Below are 21598 nucleotides of genomic sequence, written 5' to 3' on the forward strand. Positions count from 1 at the left end.
TGAAACGATGTGTTGCTTGTGGGAGACATGGAAATAGGTTAGGGGTACTCTAGGACCTGAGTTTAGAACCACTTCCCTATTGTATCTGTGGAAATTATTATTAGGGCCAGAGCAGCGACTGCTGCGAGATCCCTCTTGTACCTGTAGAAATTATTAGGGCCTGAGCAGCAACCGGTCCCTATTGTATCTGTAGAAATTATTCTTCACTCTTCTCCGCAATCGCATTTTTGGGGACCTAAACATGTACGAAAACTCAATAAACTTTGCACACTCTTTTGGCCCGACGAACAATTTATATATAGTGCCTGAAAAATATAAACTAATCCCGGCACGTTAGGCCTAAGGCTATGAAAATTGGCAGGCCCGTGTAGCACCCGAGACGCACAAAAAAAAAAAGTCAATGGAAGTCATATCCTAAAATGTACAAGAGAGCTATAAATTTTTGAATGTCTAATTTTGGCCCATTTTGCACATTCACTCGGTCATACTTTTTCTGCCTTTGCCCATTGTTTTAATCCGATTGACTACAAACTTGGCATGTGTTGTTTCTCAAGACCCGGGACAACAACTGCGGACATCTTGAGTATTTGAAATTGTTAGATTAATGTATCTTAATTATCCTATATTTAATATTTTATCAATTGCGTAGCATTTATTCAACATTGTGAATTCATTCAACATTGTGACCTCTGTTTGAACTATGCGAGTCTGAGTCACGACATGCAGTCATTAAGCTTCAACACAAAGACAAATGGCCAGATGGTTGAGAAGCTTTTAGTGTTAAAGGATGTCTGCATTGTTTCCTGTGTAACAACTTTTTTGTAAATGATTGGCAAATTGCTGCGACGTGATTCCCCAAACACTACAGAGCAGTAATGTCCAAGTGGTAGGTCAACCCAATAAAAGGAGGAGAAATGACAGTGTGTCAGAAAAGGCAGGAGCTTGTGATCTGTTAACAACAGTGGTGAGAAAAGTTTACTTTACTTACTTTACCTAGCTTCAGAGGGGAGCCATGGTGAACCGCGTCCGGGCAAGAGAAACGTAAAACCATTTATTGTGTTCATCATAATGGGTCTTTGAGCAGTGCTTTGTCTGGCGTAGGTATTTCAACTACATAGTTGAATACCCTACAAAGGAAACAAACAAACAAACAAAAAACATACAAACAGGCGTGGAGGTTTGCCATGTTAAGGAGGAAAATGAAGGTTAGTCGTAGCAAGACGGAGTATCTGTGTGTGAATGGGAGAGACCCAAGTGGAAGAGTGAGGTTGCAGGGAGAGAGAAGAGACCAAGAAGGTATTTAGGGTCAACAGTCCAGAGCAATGGAGAGTGTGGAAAGGAAGTGATGAAGCGTGTGCAGGCAGGCTGGAACGGGTGGAGAAAAGTGTCAGGTGTGATGTGTGATAGAAGAGTTTCAGCTAAACTGAAAGGAAAGGTTTATAAAACTGTGGTTAGACCACCGATGTTGTTTGGTCTGTTGCTCGGGTCCTAATAATTCTTACAAAAACAAGAGGGACCTCGCAGCGATAGCTGCTCGGGCCCTAATAATAATGCATATATTTGTGGGGACTGGGATCAAGTTGTATTTTACAATTTTAAAAATGTGCAGAAGTTTGTAAGTTACTTCATGTTAAAAATGAGATAGCTCTTAATATGAAAATAACACATTGATGTTTTGTTGTTCGTTTGCAGTAAAGTTGTGTCACTTTACAATGCTCATCCCTATTGAACATGACAAAACAAAAGCATTCAATGTTGTGCAAAGAAGTCATTGTAACACAATTTAGCAGTTATAAATTAAATGCATTTATTTGTGGGGATGGGGTCAAGTTGTATTTTACATTTTTAAAAATGTGCAGAATTTTACTCCATGTTAACATTTAGACAGCTCTTAATATGAAAAGAAAAATGCACTGATGTCACCATTGTCTTACAAATACAATAATGCCATCTAGTAACAGAAAAATTACCAACACAAGTCAATGTCACACTCTTACAGTACAGTACATATTTTAAATTTTAATCGCCTGACACCCCTAATATTTATGCATGTATGATGCAAGCAGTAGGTCTTGCTTTGTTGAACTTTTTTTGTGTGAGGCAGCAGTACTAACTGCTTGGTCTATTGTTCTGCATCAGAAATCCCTCATCAAAGCAACGTTAAACTCTTTTCCAGTACAGTCGAGTAATGGTCCTATTTGTCTAAAAATAAATGACAGTTCTATTTGTGTACCTCCATCTAGACTGGTGCATTCTGGCACTGTGACAGATTCAAGCCAAGAGTTTTCTTTGTGTGAGGCAGCAGCGCTAACTGCTGATCCATTGTTCTGCATCAGAAATCCCTCACCAAAGCAACGCTAAACTCTTTTCCAGTACAGTCTAGGGATGCAATGGTTCTCGGTCTTAGACTGAAGCTTTCGGTCCACCCTGTTTCGGGGGTAACTACTTTGGCACTACAAAGGCAGAAACACGGCAATTCACTTCCAAAATGGGTAAAAGGAAACACGAGCAACAGGAACAAGCATCTCCAGCGTCATCGCCCTGATATACACAGATTTTTTGTATATTATTATTATTATTTTGTAAACATTTTTTATACTACTTTGTAGTGTTAACACTGTCGTTGCACAATGCAATCTTTGCTGACAAGCAAAATAAGGAGAATTTTGCGCAAAAAAAATAGTTTACTTACGCACTAATCACATACCGAAACCGTGGCCCAAAAACAGAGGTACGAAACGTACCGTAGGCTACCTGTACCGTTGCACCCCTAGCACAGTCGAGTAATGGTCCTATTTGTCTCAAGAGAAATGACAGGTCTATTTTTATACCTCCATCCAGACTGGTGCATTCTGGCAGTGTCCGCGGCTCTCCCGCTCAGAGTTCTGACCTGGTGTTTGCCACTCGGACTGGCACAGGACGGGGCATTGAATTACACATCTTTCGTGTGGAGACTCACTGGGATCTGTCTTCATGGACAAGGGCCCTAGTACAAGGTGCGCATTCCGCTGCAGAGCTCATCAAAGAAGTTTCTATTGGTGAGTGTGATTTTTTTTTTTTTAATCTGTAAATGAATTCCCAAAAGAGAATATTCCCAGAGTTGCCTATAGGGATGTAATGTTATCCAAACGTCACAATACAATTCATTACGATATGAACGTCACAATACAATAATTATCACGATATGGGGAGGGTGGAGATATGTATAAATAAAAAAATTCACAATAATGTGTTAAAAAAAAAACTCACGGTATTACGCTACAAAAAAGAAGAAGCTCATATTGGAAAAAAATAATTAGTGTTTTTGTATGTAACAATAGAATAAATATAAATGTCTCGTATAATTATATATTTATTCATATAGTTCAAATAGTACAGGTAGCATGAACCTCAATGCACATAAATGCTCTACAATCACTGATAACATCTAATATTGAGACACATGGAAATTGTAAGTAAAGTTGTGGAGGAACTCAAACATTACATTCTCCTTCATCTGGCGATTAGCCGTGGGTCTTAACCGCAGGTGGCCAAAACATGCCTAATTAACTCTTTGACTGCCAGACGTTTTCAGAAAAGGGATGCCGTGGGCGCCAGCCGATTTAAGCATTTTGACTGATCTTTCAAGGTCCACAGAAAATTTTGTGTTTGGACTATGGAAACACACATACTACCAAATGAAAGATTGGACTCTCATCTTTCATCAGAAAAAAAAGTTTGTTTCTACCTGTAAGATTACATGTATTTTTGTAATCTTTTGCGTGTTCAAATAAATCATAAATGAGATCGATGAAGAAGTTTTTATTTTATTTTAGAAGCTTCTAAAAGACACAGAATTAGGCTCACTCAAAAAATGATGCAGAGCTCCAAGTATGTATTTAATAGTGAATGTTCAGCATCTTTATAGAAAAGGTTTTACATTGTGACTTGTCCCCGCCCTCCTTTGAATCCTAGCAGAGTTTGTGATATAAAGCAGATACAAGTTCCTGACAGAGTTACTTCCAAACTTTGGAGAATTAATGTTGACAGGCTTTTACGAGCTGATGACCAGAAACTCTGACAGTATTTTAAACATACCCTTCCGATAAATCAACACAAACCTTTTAACACATTCCTTTCTCACGGTAAGAGAGAAGACAGAGTTCAAACAAAGTTTAAAGAAATCATTATCACATCCTTATACATCTAATGATTGAATTAACATAGTAATATCTATATCTACACATGTATAACTGAATTCAAAACAGTTAAAATATAAATTGAAACAGTTAAATGTCAACAATCCTTCAATTGGACTCGAAAGAGTTCAAAAATAGACATTTAACCTTAAAAAAACAATTTTTAGAGAAAAATTCCAGCGGGATCTTCATCGGATGTCGCGACAGCGGAAATGGTTGGAGAAACAACAGATTCCACCATCATAAAAGAAGACTTGTTTTGTACATCCTGTTTTTCAATAGCTGTGGTAATAATTATTTGGCAAAGAAAACGAATACATGGAATACAATTTCACCCGCATGTGGTTAAAAAAGCAGCAAATACAGCAACAGATATCAAAATTGAGGAAACTAAAGTTTTATAGCGACCAAATACATGCATCCAATTATCCCAAATGGTAGTATCTATACCAGAATGCTCTTTTATTTTCTTATTAAGTGTCCGGAGTCCTTCAATTGCGATAGTTAAACTTCCATCCGGTGCAGTGTTATTCGGAATAAACGTACAACACCGATCTCCAAACATTGAGCAAACTCCGCCCCTCTCTGCCAGCAACATATCTAGTGCAATTCGATTTTGGAATGCCATCAAAGATGTGGCAGCTAACTGGCCGTGTATAGCCTCAAAACCAAAGAATTTTAAATTTTACAAAGAACCCCCGCCTTTAGCAAACCATTAATTGTCGCTGACATGCCAATTTTCCCGTCAGGCTTCATTTGGTACTGCGGCACCCAAACGGAGTCGGGTTTTACTTCAAATGTTACTGGAGCAACTTCACAGAGGCCTACATCAGTCGGGTCAGCTATTCATAGTGCCGCAGGCAAGGTTTTTAACATGTCACCCGCATGGTCGCTGTCAGATGTCTCCCTCCCATGATGACGGTCCAAAAGCTGAGTTTCTAAAATAGACATTGAAGCAAACAAATCAGATTTAATCCAATAGGCATCAAGAGTTTTGGAATATAATAAATCTGAAAAAAGATTGTTCTTCAGTCAGATTTATAGAAAACGCGACACCAGGCCTACCTGCGAACAGATCACCTACACGCAACTCCCAGGTGTTGTCAACAACAGTATTGAAGGCCTCACTGTATATTTCATCACTTTTTCTGTCATAATAGAGAGTGCAATGTAGACAGTCAGATACCATATTGTATGATCTCAAATTACGAACCCAAGGAGACCAATTTTTCCAAAAAGTCTCAGCATCTCTCCAGCCGGAGGAATCAGTGTCAATCCTTGCCCAGTAGATGTCCGCAGTGGCGCATGTCATGGCGTGTTGAGGTACCACTGGAAGCTGAGGACATACGTTGGAGGCAGAGGCACCAGCGCAGTAATAAGTATGTCCATCTGGGAACTGAAGCGTGAGTCCGTCCGGCCCGCACTGGATCAATGGTGCAGTTTTTATGAGAAGGTCCCTTCCCATAAGATTCACGGGACAGTTTGGAGCATATACAAATTCATGTAAAAAGTCTGTGAGAAGCATTGCGTGCGTAGTGGAGCTGTCAAATTCAGAATAGTTTGTTCTCCCTTGAATCCAACCAGCGAAATGCCATTCGCGGTGAGCGTACAGTCAGGCGGCAATGTCATAATGGTAGAGTGACGAGCTCCAGTATCCACCATAAATGATAAGGAAGTTCCCCCTACCTCCATCTCAATCATCGGTTCCTGGAGGCCTCTGGATGGGAATTCAGGGCCCAGTCATTGCGGAAACTGTCCACCAGGTGGCGGCAGGAACTGCTGATTTGGCACAGGCGGATATTGTTGCTGTTATGATCACAGCCGGCGTGTGGAAATGCCCTGTGAGCCACGTCCCCTCTGCTGGTAGTAGCCGCGCCCTCTTTGTTGTCGTCTGCCTCTGCCCCGGATGACACGTGGGTGCTGTCGGCAGGTATTTGCTCAGTGGCCAGCTTGACCACAGTTGAAGCAATAATCTCGATCAACAAAAGGAAGTGACTGAAACATAACACAATCTCCCACAACATTATTAGGTGATGACATATCAGTGGAAGCCGGAAGCACAAGATCCTCCTCCTTTTTCTTTAAAGTTTGCAATTGCATAATTGCTAAATGCAATTCAGTATTCTTTTGTTTTTCAGTTTTTGATTCGATATCTTTTGCATACCTTCTCAAATGATGTTTAAGATGGGCTAACCATCTAGCATGTTCTGCGCCGGGCAAATCTGGATTAGTTTCCATAGCCTGTACAATAGATTTCGGAAGACCCTTCAGCACAGCTGCTCTGAAAACTTGTGAATATAGTGCAGAGTCAGTTGGCAAGTGTCCAGTTTTCAACGAAAATTCCACAAGAGCACGGTCAATGAATGCCGCCGCTTCCTCCCCAGCTTTCGGAGCAAACATCAAGTCAGATATGACAATTTCCGGGATTGGGAACAATTCATCGAGGACCTCAAAGAGTGTCAAATAATTATCACGTGATAGTGCCTCACCATCCATTAAAGATGGCATTCCTGAATTAGTCATCAACACTTCGAGTTGAGAGAGAGGACAAGCGTGTGTCAAGAGCGCACGCACATCCCCCGCTGTCAAAATCTGACCTATCACCTCTCTCTGCAAAGACCTGAGCCAATTCTGCCCCCCCGCTGGCAATGGGGGAAGTCTCTGTAAAGGCACGCTTAAATCAGAAGATAAATAAGGCTTATACATAGTAGCAGAATTCCCGGTGGCTGGATCCACCTTGTTCAACATAGGTGCTTGTAAACCCACTTTAGAGCGAGTCACCAGCTGTTTAGGAGTACTGTCTGGTGGTCTTTCAGTCATACTAATGTCACATGGTCTTGAAACAGCCTCGACGGCACATGTCAGATGGGCTAGCTTCCTCTGTATGTCTTCAATTTGATAGCTGTTAGTCAATGCATTAGAAGCTTCACCAGTCATATCATGGTCACGTTGTCTAAACAATTCATCCCGTTCAGCCTTCAATACACGGTTTTGTTCCATCAATTCGTCTTCTGCAGCTTTTTCAAAGCGAGTAAGAATGGAATGCCATTTACTACGAGCTAACTGTGGAACTTCCGCATGTCTAGTCAATTCCAAACCGAAAGCTCTCGCCTGGTTAAATTTTTCCTGCGGGTCATCTCTAATAGCTAACACGTCATCCAATTTCTGTTCTAATTGTTTCACTGAGACGTTCACGCCCGCAGCTAACGCATCCGCGGCCTGTAAAACAGAGTCACGCGTTTGCTTCATATCAAGATTGGCACAATTCCAGTCCACATCGAGGTTACCACCATTCACAGTCAAAACAGGTGCCTGCAAATTTTGCAGCATCTGAATAGCAGTACTATATGGTGATTCAGTAAACGGGTTTATAGGGTCATGTCTATCTCCCGTGCGAACCTCCGCGTACGCCGGCGTAACTTTTAGCTTAGCATCAGTCTCTTTGTTCTCAAGATCACTTAACACCGCCATCCGAGTGACCTTTACAGAGCTACCCAAAGCTAACATTCTAGCATTAACCATCATCTGATCCACTTTCTTACAGTGTTGTCTGACCTTTCTCCCATTCGAAGAAAATATAGATGTCCCTTTCAGCTGTTTATCCAGCGCTTGCCGTTTCTTCGCACAAACAAGTTCAACCGATCTCATCAATGATATTAGACATACCGTAGATTGTAACGGTGGGAACCATCCTTTTTCAGAACAGATGCGCATCCAGTCATTTAAAAAAATCTTCAATTTATTCCTCCATCTTGCGGGCAAAGCGCCTATCGCAACCTCGGAAGCGCTCGCGACTTGTGCAACCAACAAATGTTCCGAGTATGAACCGGAAGTACATCCAGGTCAAACCACTCGGTGTCACGGTTAAAAATGTCCTCCATACTGTTTATTAATTATATTCAAGTCGTATTCAATATTTATCAAGTCAGTGACATCTCACTTGTGGTAACACAATTCAATAGGTCAAAATGATTCAGCAACGTTGCTCATTACTCCCCCAAAAAATAAAAAATAACTACAGACGAACATAAAATATCTCCGAAGTGCACGGACTCACTTAATAAAATACAACGTGCCTTCGTGGAAAAATAAATACATCCGGATCTATCGATTACTTCACGAGCGGCTAAACTCCACAAAAACAACAAAGCCGCTCGCTTCAACCTGTCCCCAAAAGCTGTTCCTACTACAGCTGTGCGCAATCCAACGTGACGGTACTTCCGTAAACAACCGTCACCACGTACGTATCGTTCAATGACGTAGTAAAATCTAAAATCAAGGACTTTGCGTCCCTCCGTAACAAAAAACGACTTCAAACTCCACTAATACTTGTTCACTCAGATCTCATATACAATTTAGACAATTTAGAAGACGAAAACCAGCTGTAGCGATCCCAAAAAGACAGAATTTCTCTACGTGGATAAACGTCTCCACTTACCGTTCAATTAATATGGCGCCAGAAATTCCATTTGTCCGTGAACGTCACAGCTTGAAAACGCCAAAAACGTTCGGGGTCACCACTTTGTAAGATTACATGTATTTTTGTAATATTTTGAGTGTTCAAATAAATCATAAATGAGATCGATGAAGAAGTTCTTGCAAGTTTGTATTTTATTTTAGAAGCTTCTAAAAGACACACAATTAGGCTCACTCGAAAAAATTATGCAGAGCTCCAAGTGTGTATTTAATAGTGAATGTTCAGCATCTTTATAGAAAAGGTTTTACATTGTGACTTGTCCCCGCCCTCCTTTGAATCCTAGCAGAGTTTGTGATATAAAGCAGATACAAGTTCCTGACAGAGTTACTTCCAAACTTTGGAGAATTAATGTTGACACGCTTTGCCCTTGGAAATTTAGACTTTTACGACCTGATGACCAGAAACTCTGACAGTATTTTAAACAAACCCTTCCGATAAATCAACAGAAACCTTTTAACACATTCCTTTCTCACGGAAAGAGAGAGGACAGAGTTCAAACAAAGTTTAAAGAAATCATTATCACATCCTTATACATCTAATGGTTGAATTAACATAGTAATATCTATATCTACACATGTATAAATAAATACAAAACAGTTAAAATATAAATTGAAACAGTTAAATGTCATCATACCTTATTCCGGTTTTCAGTAATCAACAATAGAAAATGGTTATTTCCCTCCCTACCTGTTTTTTCACTGTTATATTTACTTACTCGTTACCTCATATTTTACACAAATTACATAAACCACCTAACCACTTTGATTCTATCCTATAACATACTAATACTGACAAATGGCCTATGCAGATATATACACAGGACTGAGTCTATATTGTTTGTATGCATAAATTAGTTCTGGTTTCCTGGAATGTTTGTGGCGCTCGCTCAGAAGCAAAAAGAATAAAAACTTTAGACCATCTCTTAAAATTAAAAGCAGATATTTGCCTCCTACAAGAAACCCACCTACAAAAATCTGAAGAAAAATTACTTATTGATAAGAATTTTAGCCAAGCGTACTCTGCCCCTTATAACAGTAGACAAAGAGGAGTCTGTATACTCATACATAAGAATTTACTCTTTACTTTAAATAATACAATAATAGACCCAGAGGGCCGATACATTATTATTCAGGTGACTATATTTAATAAAATATATACACTTGGTAATTTATATGCCCCTAATAATGACGATCCGGCCTTTTTCCATGAATTTTTCTCTCAGCTGTTTGATTTAGCAGCGAACTCTACTATTATTATTGGAGGAGACTTTAACACAGTCTTAAATCCATTAGTTGACCGTTCTAATAATACAACATGTAGACGATTACAATCTACTAAAGTAATAGGGGAATATATGGATGACTTTGGCCTCGTCGACAGCTGGAGACTTAAAAACCCAAATAAGAAGGAATTTACCTTCTTTTCCGCTGTGCACCGGTCTTTTTCAAGAATTGATTATTTTCTTACAAATAACTCTATTGCTGATAAAACTGTTACAAAAATTCATCCTATTATTATTAGCGACCATGCACCAGTCTCCCTTTCCCTACAAGTTGATTATACCTTTAAACCACCACCGACATGGTGGTTTAACATCTCACTGCTAAACGACGCAGAGTTTGACAAAATTATAAGAAAAGAATGGGCAGACTTTTTGGAAATAAATGACTCTCCAGACCTATCGCCATCTCTTCTCTGGGAAACTGGGAAAGCAGTAATTAGAGGTAAAATTATATCATATTCATCTTATAAAAAGAAACAGGATCAAAAATCAGAAAAAGACTTGGAAGATAAAATTAAACAACTGACGGATGAGTACGCAATAAACCCAAATAACCAAATATGGACTGACTTACAAAATACAAAAATACAGTTAGACGATATGCTAACTAAAAAGACAGAATTTATAATACAACAATTGAGATATAACAACTTTGAATATAATAACAAATCAGGTAAATTTCTTGCAAACCAACTTCAATGCAATCGGGAAAAGTCTCTTATAACGGCGATTAAAGGGACAACTGGTGAATGCACACAATCACCAGAAGAAATTAATCACATTTTTTATAACTATTATCGTAACCTATACTTAGAAACTAACAAGCCTAACCCTGAGCATATTGAGGCATTCCTCAGTAGCTTAAATATGCCTCAGTTAACTACTGAATATAAAGACATGTTAGATGCGCCACTTACTATAAACGAGTTGTACAGTGCTCTAGATAGTATGCCTAATGGCAAAGCACCTGGCCCGGATGGTTATCCGGCTATATTTTTTAAGCACTTCTGGTTAATGCTTGCTCCACTATTCTTAAGAGTAGTAACAGAAATTAAAACTAAGGGTTACATACGCCCACACATGAATACAGCAGCAATTAAACTTTTATTAAAGCCAGAAAAAGACCCCACCCTTCCATCAAGTTACCGTCCGATTTCACTAATTAATACTGATATTAAAATTATCACTAAGGCTTTCACATCTAGACTAGAAACAGTAATCTCGACAATTATTCATAGCGACCAAACAGGCTTTATTAAAGATCGGCACTCTACTAATAATATTAGGAGACTCTTTAACCTTATTAGCATGTCACAGCGGCATGATAAAAAGGCAGTTATTATATCATTGGATGCAGAAAAAGCTTTCGACAAAGTTAACTGGTCCTTCCTCTTTGCTGTTTTAAATAAATTTGGCTTTGGGAAATCATTTATCCACTGGGTATCAGTATTATATGATTCTCCAAAAGCTACAGTTACTACTAATGGGATTATATCTCAGAGCTTTACTTTACAGAGAGGCACAAGACAGGGATGCCCACTATCCCCTTTATTATTTGCAATATTTATTGAGCCACTTGCATTAGCCATACGCCAGGAAAGAAGGATTCAAGGAATTCACTCTGGGGTAACAGAACATAAAATTAATCTATATGCCGATGACATCTTACTTTATTTAGAAAAGCCGGCTACTTCGCTAGGGGAAGTATTTAATTTAATAACTAAATTCTCACAGTTATCAGATTATTCTATTAACTGGACAAAATCAACACTTCTACCTATTACAGAAAATTCATGGAACCCTGCAAGCCAGGACCCACACTACTCATTTCCTATAGGTAATTTAAAATACTTAGGCATAAAAATCTCACCTAAATTAACTGATTTAATTCATTTAAACTTTTCTCCACTTCTGGATAACATTTATAGTGACTTGGAGCGCTGGAATAATCTTCCTATTTCTCTAATAGGACGAATAGCCACCATTAAAATGAAAGTTTTACCTAAAATAAACTATTTTTTCTCAATGATTCCATTTAAACCTACGGCTAAATGGTTCCAGTTGTTGGACTCAGCCGTAACAAAATTTTACTGGAATAAAAAAAAAGCAAAGATTAGTCTATCTACTCTTCAGAAAAGCAAATCCAAAGGTGGTCTAGAGGCACCAAATTTTATGTACTACTATATAGCTAACCAGCTACAATATATCGTTCTATGGGCACAACCCAACAGAGACACTAACTGTTGGTTGGAACTAGAACAGAAGGATTGTAATAACCTCAGACTTCGAGATTTACTCTTTATTACAACATCGATTAAGCGCCATAATTGTTTTAAAAACCCAATGATTTCCGCCACCGTGACTGCCTGGTGGAAGGCACTAGAATTGACAAAAGCCCAAGTGGAGCCCTGTGGACTTTCTCCCCTATGGCATAACCCCGACTTTCAACTTAACAACCAACCGTTTCATTTAGCTGTGTGGGAGCAGAAAGGAATTACACATCTCCACCATCTCTTCTCAGATAATATGTTTATATCATATACATCCTTGCTCCAAAAATACAATATAAAAAACGGAAATTTTTTAATTATCTACAAGTTAAAAATATGATAAAGAAAAAAATTCCAACACTTCGGGGTACGCTCCAACCGCCTGTTTTAGCTAAAGATATTAACAAGCTTTCTCCGACAACAACAAAAAAACTTTCAAAAATATATAAGTTACTTTCATATACTGATAAAATGTCTTTACCCATCTCGAAATGGGAGACAGACTTGTCTATAGCACCGGAACCTGACTTTTGGATTCAAGTTTGTGAAAACGCATTTAAAATGACAAAACACACAAATTTACAACTTATCCAATATAAAGTTATTCACAGAACATACATTACTCAATATATGATGAAGAAAATGGGACTCTCAGACTCCGACATTTGTCTCCAATGCTTACAAAACACTACAGACACTTATGTTCATGCTTTATGGTTATGTACTCCGGTTATGTATTTCTGGACTAAAGTCTTAGAAAAACTTTCCGCTATTTTGGACTGTAGGATACCTTTATCTCCAAACTTGTGTTTGCTAGGTGACCTAACAACAACTGATTTACCACATAAACAATTTCAATCTACACTTGTAGCCCTTACTATCGCTAAAAAAACAATTCTTGTTAACTGGAAAAATAAACAAACTCTGAATATCGACCAATGGTCTAACCTCCTCATAAATCACATTTTAATGGAAAAAATATCTGCCTCAAATAAAAACCAAATATCAAAATTTATAGAAACATGGTCTACGTATATATATATATATATATATATATATATATATGTGTGTGTATATGTATATATATATGTATATGTATTTAAAAAAAAAAAAAAAAAAACATTTATTAAAAATTTTTAAATTGATTTGTTATTTTTTAAAAAAAAAAAGAAAAAAAAGGAGAGCAATGATGATGTCAAATCGAATGAACAATACTGAGCTCTTCTGTGAAAAAAAAAAAAAAAAAAGAAAATGGTTATTTCATGCACTCTAGTGAATTTGACACCTTTTTTTTTCCATGAATGATGCCACAAACACCTAAACAGTGCTTTACTTCTGTAAAACACTACCACCAACAATGAAAAAGTGTTTTTTGATAGCAAAATACGTTTATTTAGTGTAACAGTGTAACAATTTGACAAAACAATTTGGCAAACTATTTACAAATGTGTGCAACCGTGGTACTATTTACAATTGTGTGGATGTTTCAAATACAGTTTTTCTTTTTGTAACAGATTAGTTTCACTGCGATGGCTCCTTTGCGTGCAGACGCTACACTTTCTTGCTGGCTTTTTTTTTTCCGGGGAATAGCAAGTATATACTGCAGTGTGTGTTTGGCCGTGTTGCCATCAAGTCTACTCTCAGGATCATGATACGGTGACATTACGGTGGTGTTACGTCTGGCTTCCTCATGTCCTTCTGTTCCTATACCGGGTGTTAAGAGATGTTCTGATCCATCGTATCCGCTCCATTCATGGTGGCATAGTAGTCCAGAACCAGTGTCTTCTCCGTGATCAGACTGTACCCACTCCTCCGATGAATATGCATTGGACTCGTCATCCGATTAAACGTCCGCCTGAGCAGAAGTGCTCGGTTGTGCTCCGTGTTTTCCGGCGTTAGCATCGCTAGCCGGTGAGGCTAATCATAGCCGCCGCATCAACGCTTCCAACTTCGGCGTCAACCTCGGAGTCACCATCATCATCATCGTCGTCATCAATGTGCTTTTTAGCATTGGTCGATGCTTTTCGTCTTTGAAAAAAATGCTCAAGCATGAGCTGCTTGCAACCGGTCGCCATTATGACTTCCTCAGCCATTGTCCCCTCAACACTCTAGCTTCGCCTCACGTCTTCTACTGACGCCTACCCAATCTTGTCCAAAGAGAGTCATCGCTGCCATCTAGGGGCCAAAAATAGGCATTATACTAACTGGATCTGCTTGATACTTTCAGCATAGCTGGCCAAGGCTTTCCTGCACCCGTTTCCCCCCCAAAAAAAAAAAAATACTTGGTGAACGTCTTTTAACGTCTTTGCCGCTCCTCCGTTGGATTTTACTAAACGTTATTTAACGTTTTTGGCAGTCAAAGAGTTAAAGTTAAACTACACTAATAAACAGAGGTGGGCATTTTACATATTTTTAATGGTCCGTCATTCGTCGTCAGTCCGCCATTTTTTTCAAGCCGAACCAACCTGTCATCGTCGGCCCGCCATTTTATTTTACCCACCTTCTGTCATCACAGCTATTTTAGAACAACCTTCAAAGGTGGGCATTACGTCATTACTGTATCAGTCAACGTAAGTAGACAAAAATAAGCACTGATACTCCCCTGCTTTAATTGCTGCCAAGTAATTTAGATGGTGGATAATATATAAATATTAGGGCCTTATTAGGGCCCGAGCAGCTAGCGCTGCGAACTCCCTCTTTTTGTAAGTCTTCTTCTTCTTCTTTGTAAACGATCTCATTTTTGGGGACCTAAACATTTAGGAAAATTCACCAAACTATAAAATATGCATCAATCCCAGCTACTCCGTTATACATGTAGCGCCACCTAGTGGTGACAAGAAATGTCGTACTTTACATTTTTATCTATTGTTCCGAGCCCGTTTGAGGGATCAAGTTGAAATTTTGTCAGAAAAGCTTTAAGATGTTGATCATGCCCCACGCCGAATATTGTAACTTTTCACCAAAGGGCGTGGCCGTTACAGTGTCTGATGATTCACCGTGACAATAAAAGCTGCGTTAACTTGACCCAGATGATCCTCTCAAAATTTCACACGTTTGATGAGAGTCCAGGTCTGAATACTTCTAAGAACTTATATTTATTCATACTGATAGTGCCACCTAATGGCAAAAAAAAATCTTCAACTTTTTTCTCCAACTACGTTAACACAAAGTTTGTGAGTTTTCGCGAATCGCTGTGGGCATGACAAGGTACTGTTCGCCAGGAAAACAACGCCAATTTTGAGAGCCTTACCATGCACAGAAACTCATGAAACTTGGCACACACATCTGGCCCGGCAAAATTAGCAATATTTTGTCGTGTATTGTGCAATTTTTACAAAAATTACTCACTAGCGCCCCCTAGAAAGCAGTCGAGTTTGTATGTTTAAGCAAGATCTACGAAAAGATTTTGGTATTTGAGGGAGCCCAATACCTACACAAAAGTCTCTTGGACCCATATGCTTAAATGAACAGGAAGTGAGCTACGAATTTTTGAATGTCCGATTTTTTCAAATTTTTTCAAATTTTTTTAACATTTACAGGGGGCATACTCTTGCTCATTTCTCCTACACGTTTGATCCAATTGACTTCAATCTTGGCCTGGACCATTTCAAGATCTGGGCCATGAACAACAATTTCTTAATACTATATGACTGGGGCAGGGCATCATATTGTGTGTTTCATATTTACTTCGTTATGAAAGACAAAATACGTAATAACTCCCCGGTACATGCTCCAAAAAATTCCCAACTTCACTTGTATGTTAATAGCCACGATCTGAAGGTATCCCTTTGACAATAGTCAGTAATAAATATAGCGGCACCTAGCCCTTGGGTCGACAAAAAAAAATTACAACACATAAGGTATTTTGTCCAATACTTTTTCTCTTTGTAAGTGTGATAACAAAGTCATTTATGAATATTTTTTTACTTTTTTACTATTTTTTTTACCACCACTCAAAATGTTCATTGACATCAACACAATCCATGCATATGTACTTTTTAAAAATGTATTAAAAAAATGTTATGCCCTCTATGGACAATAAAATCAATATTGTGCTATGAGTAAATCTAACTATGATATATATATATATATATATAGTGCTGCTCAAAAGTTTGTGAACCTCTTGAGAAATTTGGATTTTCCAGTTGTTCAATCGGAACCATTACATTTTATATGAAATAACAGGTGTAGGTTTAGCATTTCAATGCATTGTTCTTTTTTTAAAATCAATTGTGTAGTCAAAACTTAATTAAAATTTTTGGTCAATTCATGTAGGCGCAAAGGTAAGTGAACCCTGAGCTGCATTGCTTAAAACAAGCAGTCAAGTAGGATCCGGTAGGACAAATTGGTAGCTAAACTAACCACTGAAATGGACCAATGAAATGAGAGAGGTTTAGTGAAGAAATTATGCATCATTGACTGAAACAGAGACATAACTACATCACTTTAGTCTTACCAGGGGAAGCCATACAATGTCAAAATAGTTAGAAGTCAGGAGCGAGTGCAGGAGAGAGATGCGTCTTTCCTCGACAGATGCGCTCTTAGTTACCTGCCCACAGTGGAGGATTGTGACTTAGAGATTTTGGAGAAGTTTGTCATCTTAATGTATGACAGTTGCTACTGTAGATGAGGCCAGGCTTGACATGTTTGTCACAAAGCAGAGGCCTTATGAGTCAATCCCACTAAACGGAGCAGCTCTGCTCCAACACACCAGGCGTGCTGCCTATCAGGCGGGTTGTGTGGTGGCCCAGACAACCCAGTGTCAGCCAAAAGAACAGAACCCTGCAAGCTGGGGATAGCAGAAGGATAGTGAGGAATGGCAGATCTTCTGGGCAACCACGATTTGTGAATACTGAATAGCTCACCTAATGTGGTTATTAGTCTGGCTGTTGTGGCAGGTGCAAGTGCTATAAACTGGGTCTCATGTGTACAGCTCTGTGCAATTGCAACTGTGAGGTGTAACTCATATTTGGTGTATCTTACGAACCGTAGATGCACATGGTGTACTAGTTAATGGCAGACACCTTGGTTTTAGAATTTCATGTCATGTCTTTGCTAAAAAATAGCAGGTTATATTTTTTTTTTTTCATAAAACCATATTCAATTAATAATCATTGTTACAAATGTCTTGCTCTCCCGAGACTGTACAAGTGTATATGATTCAAGAGCTGTAATAGATACAGATCGAGCTGTCGCTTAGAAATAGGGTTGGTTGCTTGATCATCTCGAAAGGGCTCAGAGCAGAGCAGCTGCTTTTCCACACTCAGAGGAGTCAGATGAGATAGCTCCGGAACTCTGGAGAGACTATGTCTCCCACCTGGTCTGGAAACACCCCAGGATTCCCCCGGAAGAACTGAACAAAGTGTTTGGGCTTGGGCTTCCCTGCTTAAGCTGCTATTATCTATGTAACCTGACCCCAGAATAAGCTAAATAAAAATGGATGGATGGATCATTATGAAGTGTTGTGTGTCGAATCTTGATTAAATAAATAATGTAATCAATTTTGGAACTAGGCTTTAATAAAATAAAATGTATAAAAAGTGAAGCACCCCAAAGGCACTATACACTCCTACAAGGCTAGAAATAAGTCTTGCATCGCAGTTTAGCCGGTTTGGCATGGACTTACATATAGACTGTCAATGACGCTTATTCACTGTCAGGAGAAGCGAAGCCATCTTGGCAGCCGTCTTAAATAGCTTGAATGCATTGATTTCTCTGTGTTTTTTCTGTCTACACAGCAAAAATGCCCACCGTGTGTGGCATACTATTGTACCAATATATATGGCTTTTATTGACGGCAGCAGTGAAAACTACAATAGTGAATAATTTCTCTTCTACGACAAGCTATGTGAAATAAATTAACCAAATGCTATGCTTGTTTTTTTTTTGAGAGCTCAGTAATATTCATTTGGCAGCCTTGCCGGGTCAACATGTCATCATCATCGCTCTCTTTTTGTGTGTGTGCGTCTGTGTGTGTTCTTTACAACAACAAAAAAAACTCTAAGAATACTTTTAAAGTATTGGATCGATAAGCAGTATAGTTTGCATAGTCATATTTATTGCACACACTTTACTCACCTTTCCACTTGCTAACATCCACTAATTGTGACTATTCCATGCTTCCTCCAGGCTGCACATTGAACAGACAAGATGTCCGGCTGACACTGCACTATGAAAAAGGCTTCACTGTGATGAGGGAGCTAGCCGAACCAACCAGTAGAGCTGTGCTGTTCAGATATCCATATGAAAAACTCAAAATGTCTGCTGACGATGGAATACGCAACCTTTATCTTGACTTTGGGGGTCCTGAGGGAAAAATGGTAAGTTGTGACCTGTGATGCCAATTACTTAGTAACATGTTACTCGAATATGACTACTTTTTAAAGTAACGAGTAATCTAATGCTTTACTATTTCCAAACCTATAATCAGATTAAGGTTAATTATCCTAGTCACTGTGCATTAAAGTTTAGCAAGGACGAGATGCCCAAGAAAAGTGGAGGCACTCAAATTTGCTGAAGCAAAATGCTTTTAATCCAAGTTGACATTGTAAATGAGAAACTGTTCTCAATTGCCTTACCTGCCTTTAGAGTGTCTCAGGATTAGCAGACTGAGGTGGTGGTCCCCCTTTTTAAGGTGTGTTGCAACCTTACCAGGGGTGCTGGAAAGGAGGGTCCATCAGAAAGTCAAATCACAGATTCAGGAGGAGCAGTGTGGTTTTCGGTTTGGCCCGTGGAACAGTGGAGTATCTCTTAACCCTCAGCAGGGTCCCCAAGGGTGCATGGGCGTTCGCCCAACCAGCCTACATGTGTTTTATGGACTTGGAGAAGGCATTCAGCTGTGTACCTCGGAGTGTCCTGTGGGGTGTTGTTTGGGAATATGGGGTACTGGACCCTAGACATACTATACAAAGTCCTATGCAATTAGGTATTTTTAGCAAATGCAAGAAAGGTAAATAGATGCTAAGGTTGGGCTTATCTCAAAATTTGTGTCAATCAACTATTGGGAAAATCGGTGATAACCAATATGATTAATTGCTGTTTTTTCAGTATTTTTAAATTCAGCTTAGGTGGCAGAAGATACTAATTAAAGTGTGCTTCTCTCCATGAGCTTTTTCTAAACTTTTATACTGCCTTACAGTGTCAACGCAATGAGGAATTGGGGAGAGTCGCTGGATTGTCTGCACTCAAATTTGCTGACTTCTGACATTAAAGCGGAAAACAACACAACCCACACATTTTTTAAATAATTTCTATGTGCCCCCACCATTCTAAACACGGCATTCTGAATAATATTATGTTTGTGAAATATAAATTAAACAGCAAAATCCACCCTTTTTTAAAAAAATTTTTTTACATCTCTTGGGGTGGCCATTTTGCCACTTGCTGTTGACTGAAAAGGACATAATTGTTACTCAGGACTCAGGTAACGACTAGCCAATGACATAAATACGTCGGGGCGCACAACATACCGTCAACGTCGAGTGTTTTTTTTCCCCCCATCAGATGTTGACATTGAGTGTCGATGACGTAAAGACATAGACGTGCATACTGTCAGTTGTAAACAAGTGCGCATAGCAGAAAAGAAAGGAGACATCAGAAATTGGACGTGACATCCGTTTACTCAGAAAGTCATAGTCAAGCAAACGGCAGTATGTATGACAGTACACGGCGCTAACGCTGTGAGAGAAACTCAATTTCAAAATAAACCTCACATTACCAAGTAGTATATGAAAATAAATGCATTGTAGCACTTTTATTTTGAAGTTGTTCCCAGAAGCGTGTCGCCACGGCGTAAGGACTGACGTGACTCGTCTATTCATAGTTTGTGACGGCCCCGAACTTGAGACAGATGTCAGTAACACACGTTCAAGCTTCAGTTAAGCGCACTAAGAAATAAATGCGCTGACATTGCATTGTACGGATCCTGTTGCCAGCGTTTAACAGAGGCTACCAGCTAGCAGCACAAGCAGCAAGCTAGCCGCGCTAGCTAGCAGTGCTAAAATATATATATATATTTTTTTCACCTCAAATCTAAATTTATTTGATGATCAATAGTAAACATTGTGATAGTCTATACAAACAAGTGGCACAGGCATGGTTAAACATACGCTAGCTCAAAACATATGGTAGCATGCTATTATGCTAATACATACGCTAGCGCATGTTTTTAAAAAGGCAGCGAGCGGAGTACTTTATTGAAGTAACAATGTAAACAGTGAGTTCAGTTTACTTGAAGTACATAACAATGTACACACGTTGCTTTTGATCAATTCTTATCCACAAATCCCTCAAACTCCTCACAATCTTCTGTATCCGAAACAAACAACTGTGCAAGTTCTCCATCAAACACGCCAGGCTCCGTCTCATTGTCAGTCAGTCTTGTTGTCGTGTCCTCGGAAATTATGCCGGCTTTTGCGTTCACCCAAGCATTCACGATCCATTGACAAATTGTGGGGAAAGGAGGGGCTGCCAGAGAACTCGCTACCAAGTTGAGGTCAGGTCCTCCTTTCTTGTACAGGGAGTCATCGAGTTACGTCGTACGCGACCTACGTTGTTTTGACTTTACGGTGCCCGTGACTCGTCCGTAGCACCTCCCTTTTCATTAATTTCCCACATTAATCATGCAATTCTAAAGGTATTTAAAGTTGCGTTGTTACCTCCAGCAACGGACGTCCATCTGATAGTTGAGACGTGCATCTCAACTGTCAGTTTTTAGGACACGTCTTAACTGTCAGTTCGACAGCTTCTGAGGAAAATCACAGTGGACGCCGAAACAAGTCAAGGTAAAACGTAAACCTTTTTTTGTCTTAAGAAAAGAAACATAGGACTATACAAATTTGAAGACAAGATTAACTTTTTTAGCCGTCCGTCTAGCAGGTTGGCTCACCATCTGGTGAGTCACATTTCCGTGTTTAAGCTTAAATGCTTGAATTAGCTTCGCTCTGCCGTCCGTCAGCAATGAACGTCCGTGCGGAAACAAAATATTGGTTCTTCGTGGTCACGCAAACATGTTTTTTTAAATTACTGTACAAAGTATTTTGATGTAAATATTGACTTGAGTGGCGGCCGTGGCTCAGGGTGTAGAGACGGTTGTTCAGTAACTGTAAGGTTGGCTGTACCATCCCAGCTCTCACGTCAAGTCATGCGCCGTTGCGTCCTTGGGCAAGACACTTAACACGCATTGCCTCCAGTGCCACTCACACTAGTGTCTGAAAGGTGCAAATGTTTTGGTGGTGGTCGAAAGGGCCGTAGGTGCACACCGGCAGCCATGCTTCTGTCAGCCTGCCCAAGGGCAGTTTAGTTTACTGCCATCAGTGGTGTGAATGTGTGAGCGCACGAATAATGCAACCACTGTGAAGCATCTTTCAGTGTCCAAAAAATGATTTAGTCA

At 39.3% G+C, this 21598-nt stretch overlaps 1 protein-coding gene across 6 annotated transcripts in view; it reads left to right on the forward strand.

Moving 5' to 3' along the window:
* The window catches only part of sntb2 (syntrophin, beta 2), a 112029-nt gene that overhangs the window by 60110 nt on the left and 30321 nt on the right, over positions 1-21598 (forward strand). For 5 of the 6 annotated variants that reach the window (XR_013294366.1, XM_077567520.1, XM_077567521.1 and 2 more), the window contains exons 5-6: positions 2842-3038; positions 18337-18527. Coding sequence is in view for 5 of the 6 variants with exons in the window: in XM_077567520.1 (XP_077423646.1) it covers positions 2842-3038; positions 18337-18527 (388 nt within the window). In the remaining variant the exon portion in view is untranslated. The remainder of the gene's footprint in view (positions 1-2841; positions 3039-18336; positions 18528-21598) is intronic. The other variant, XM_077567523.1, reaches the window with a different exon arrangement.

Source organism: Vanacampus margaritifer, chromosome 6 (genome assembly GCF_051991255.1).
Source record: "Vanacampus margaritifer isolate UIUO_Vmar chromosome 6, RoL_Vmar_1.0, whole genome shotgun sequence".
NCBI lineage: Eukaryota > Metazoa > Chordata > Actinopteri > Syngnathiformes > Syngnathidae > Vanacampus > Vanacampus margaritifer.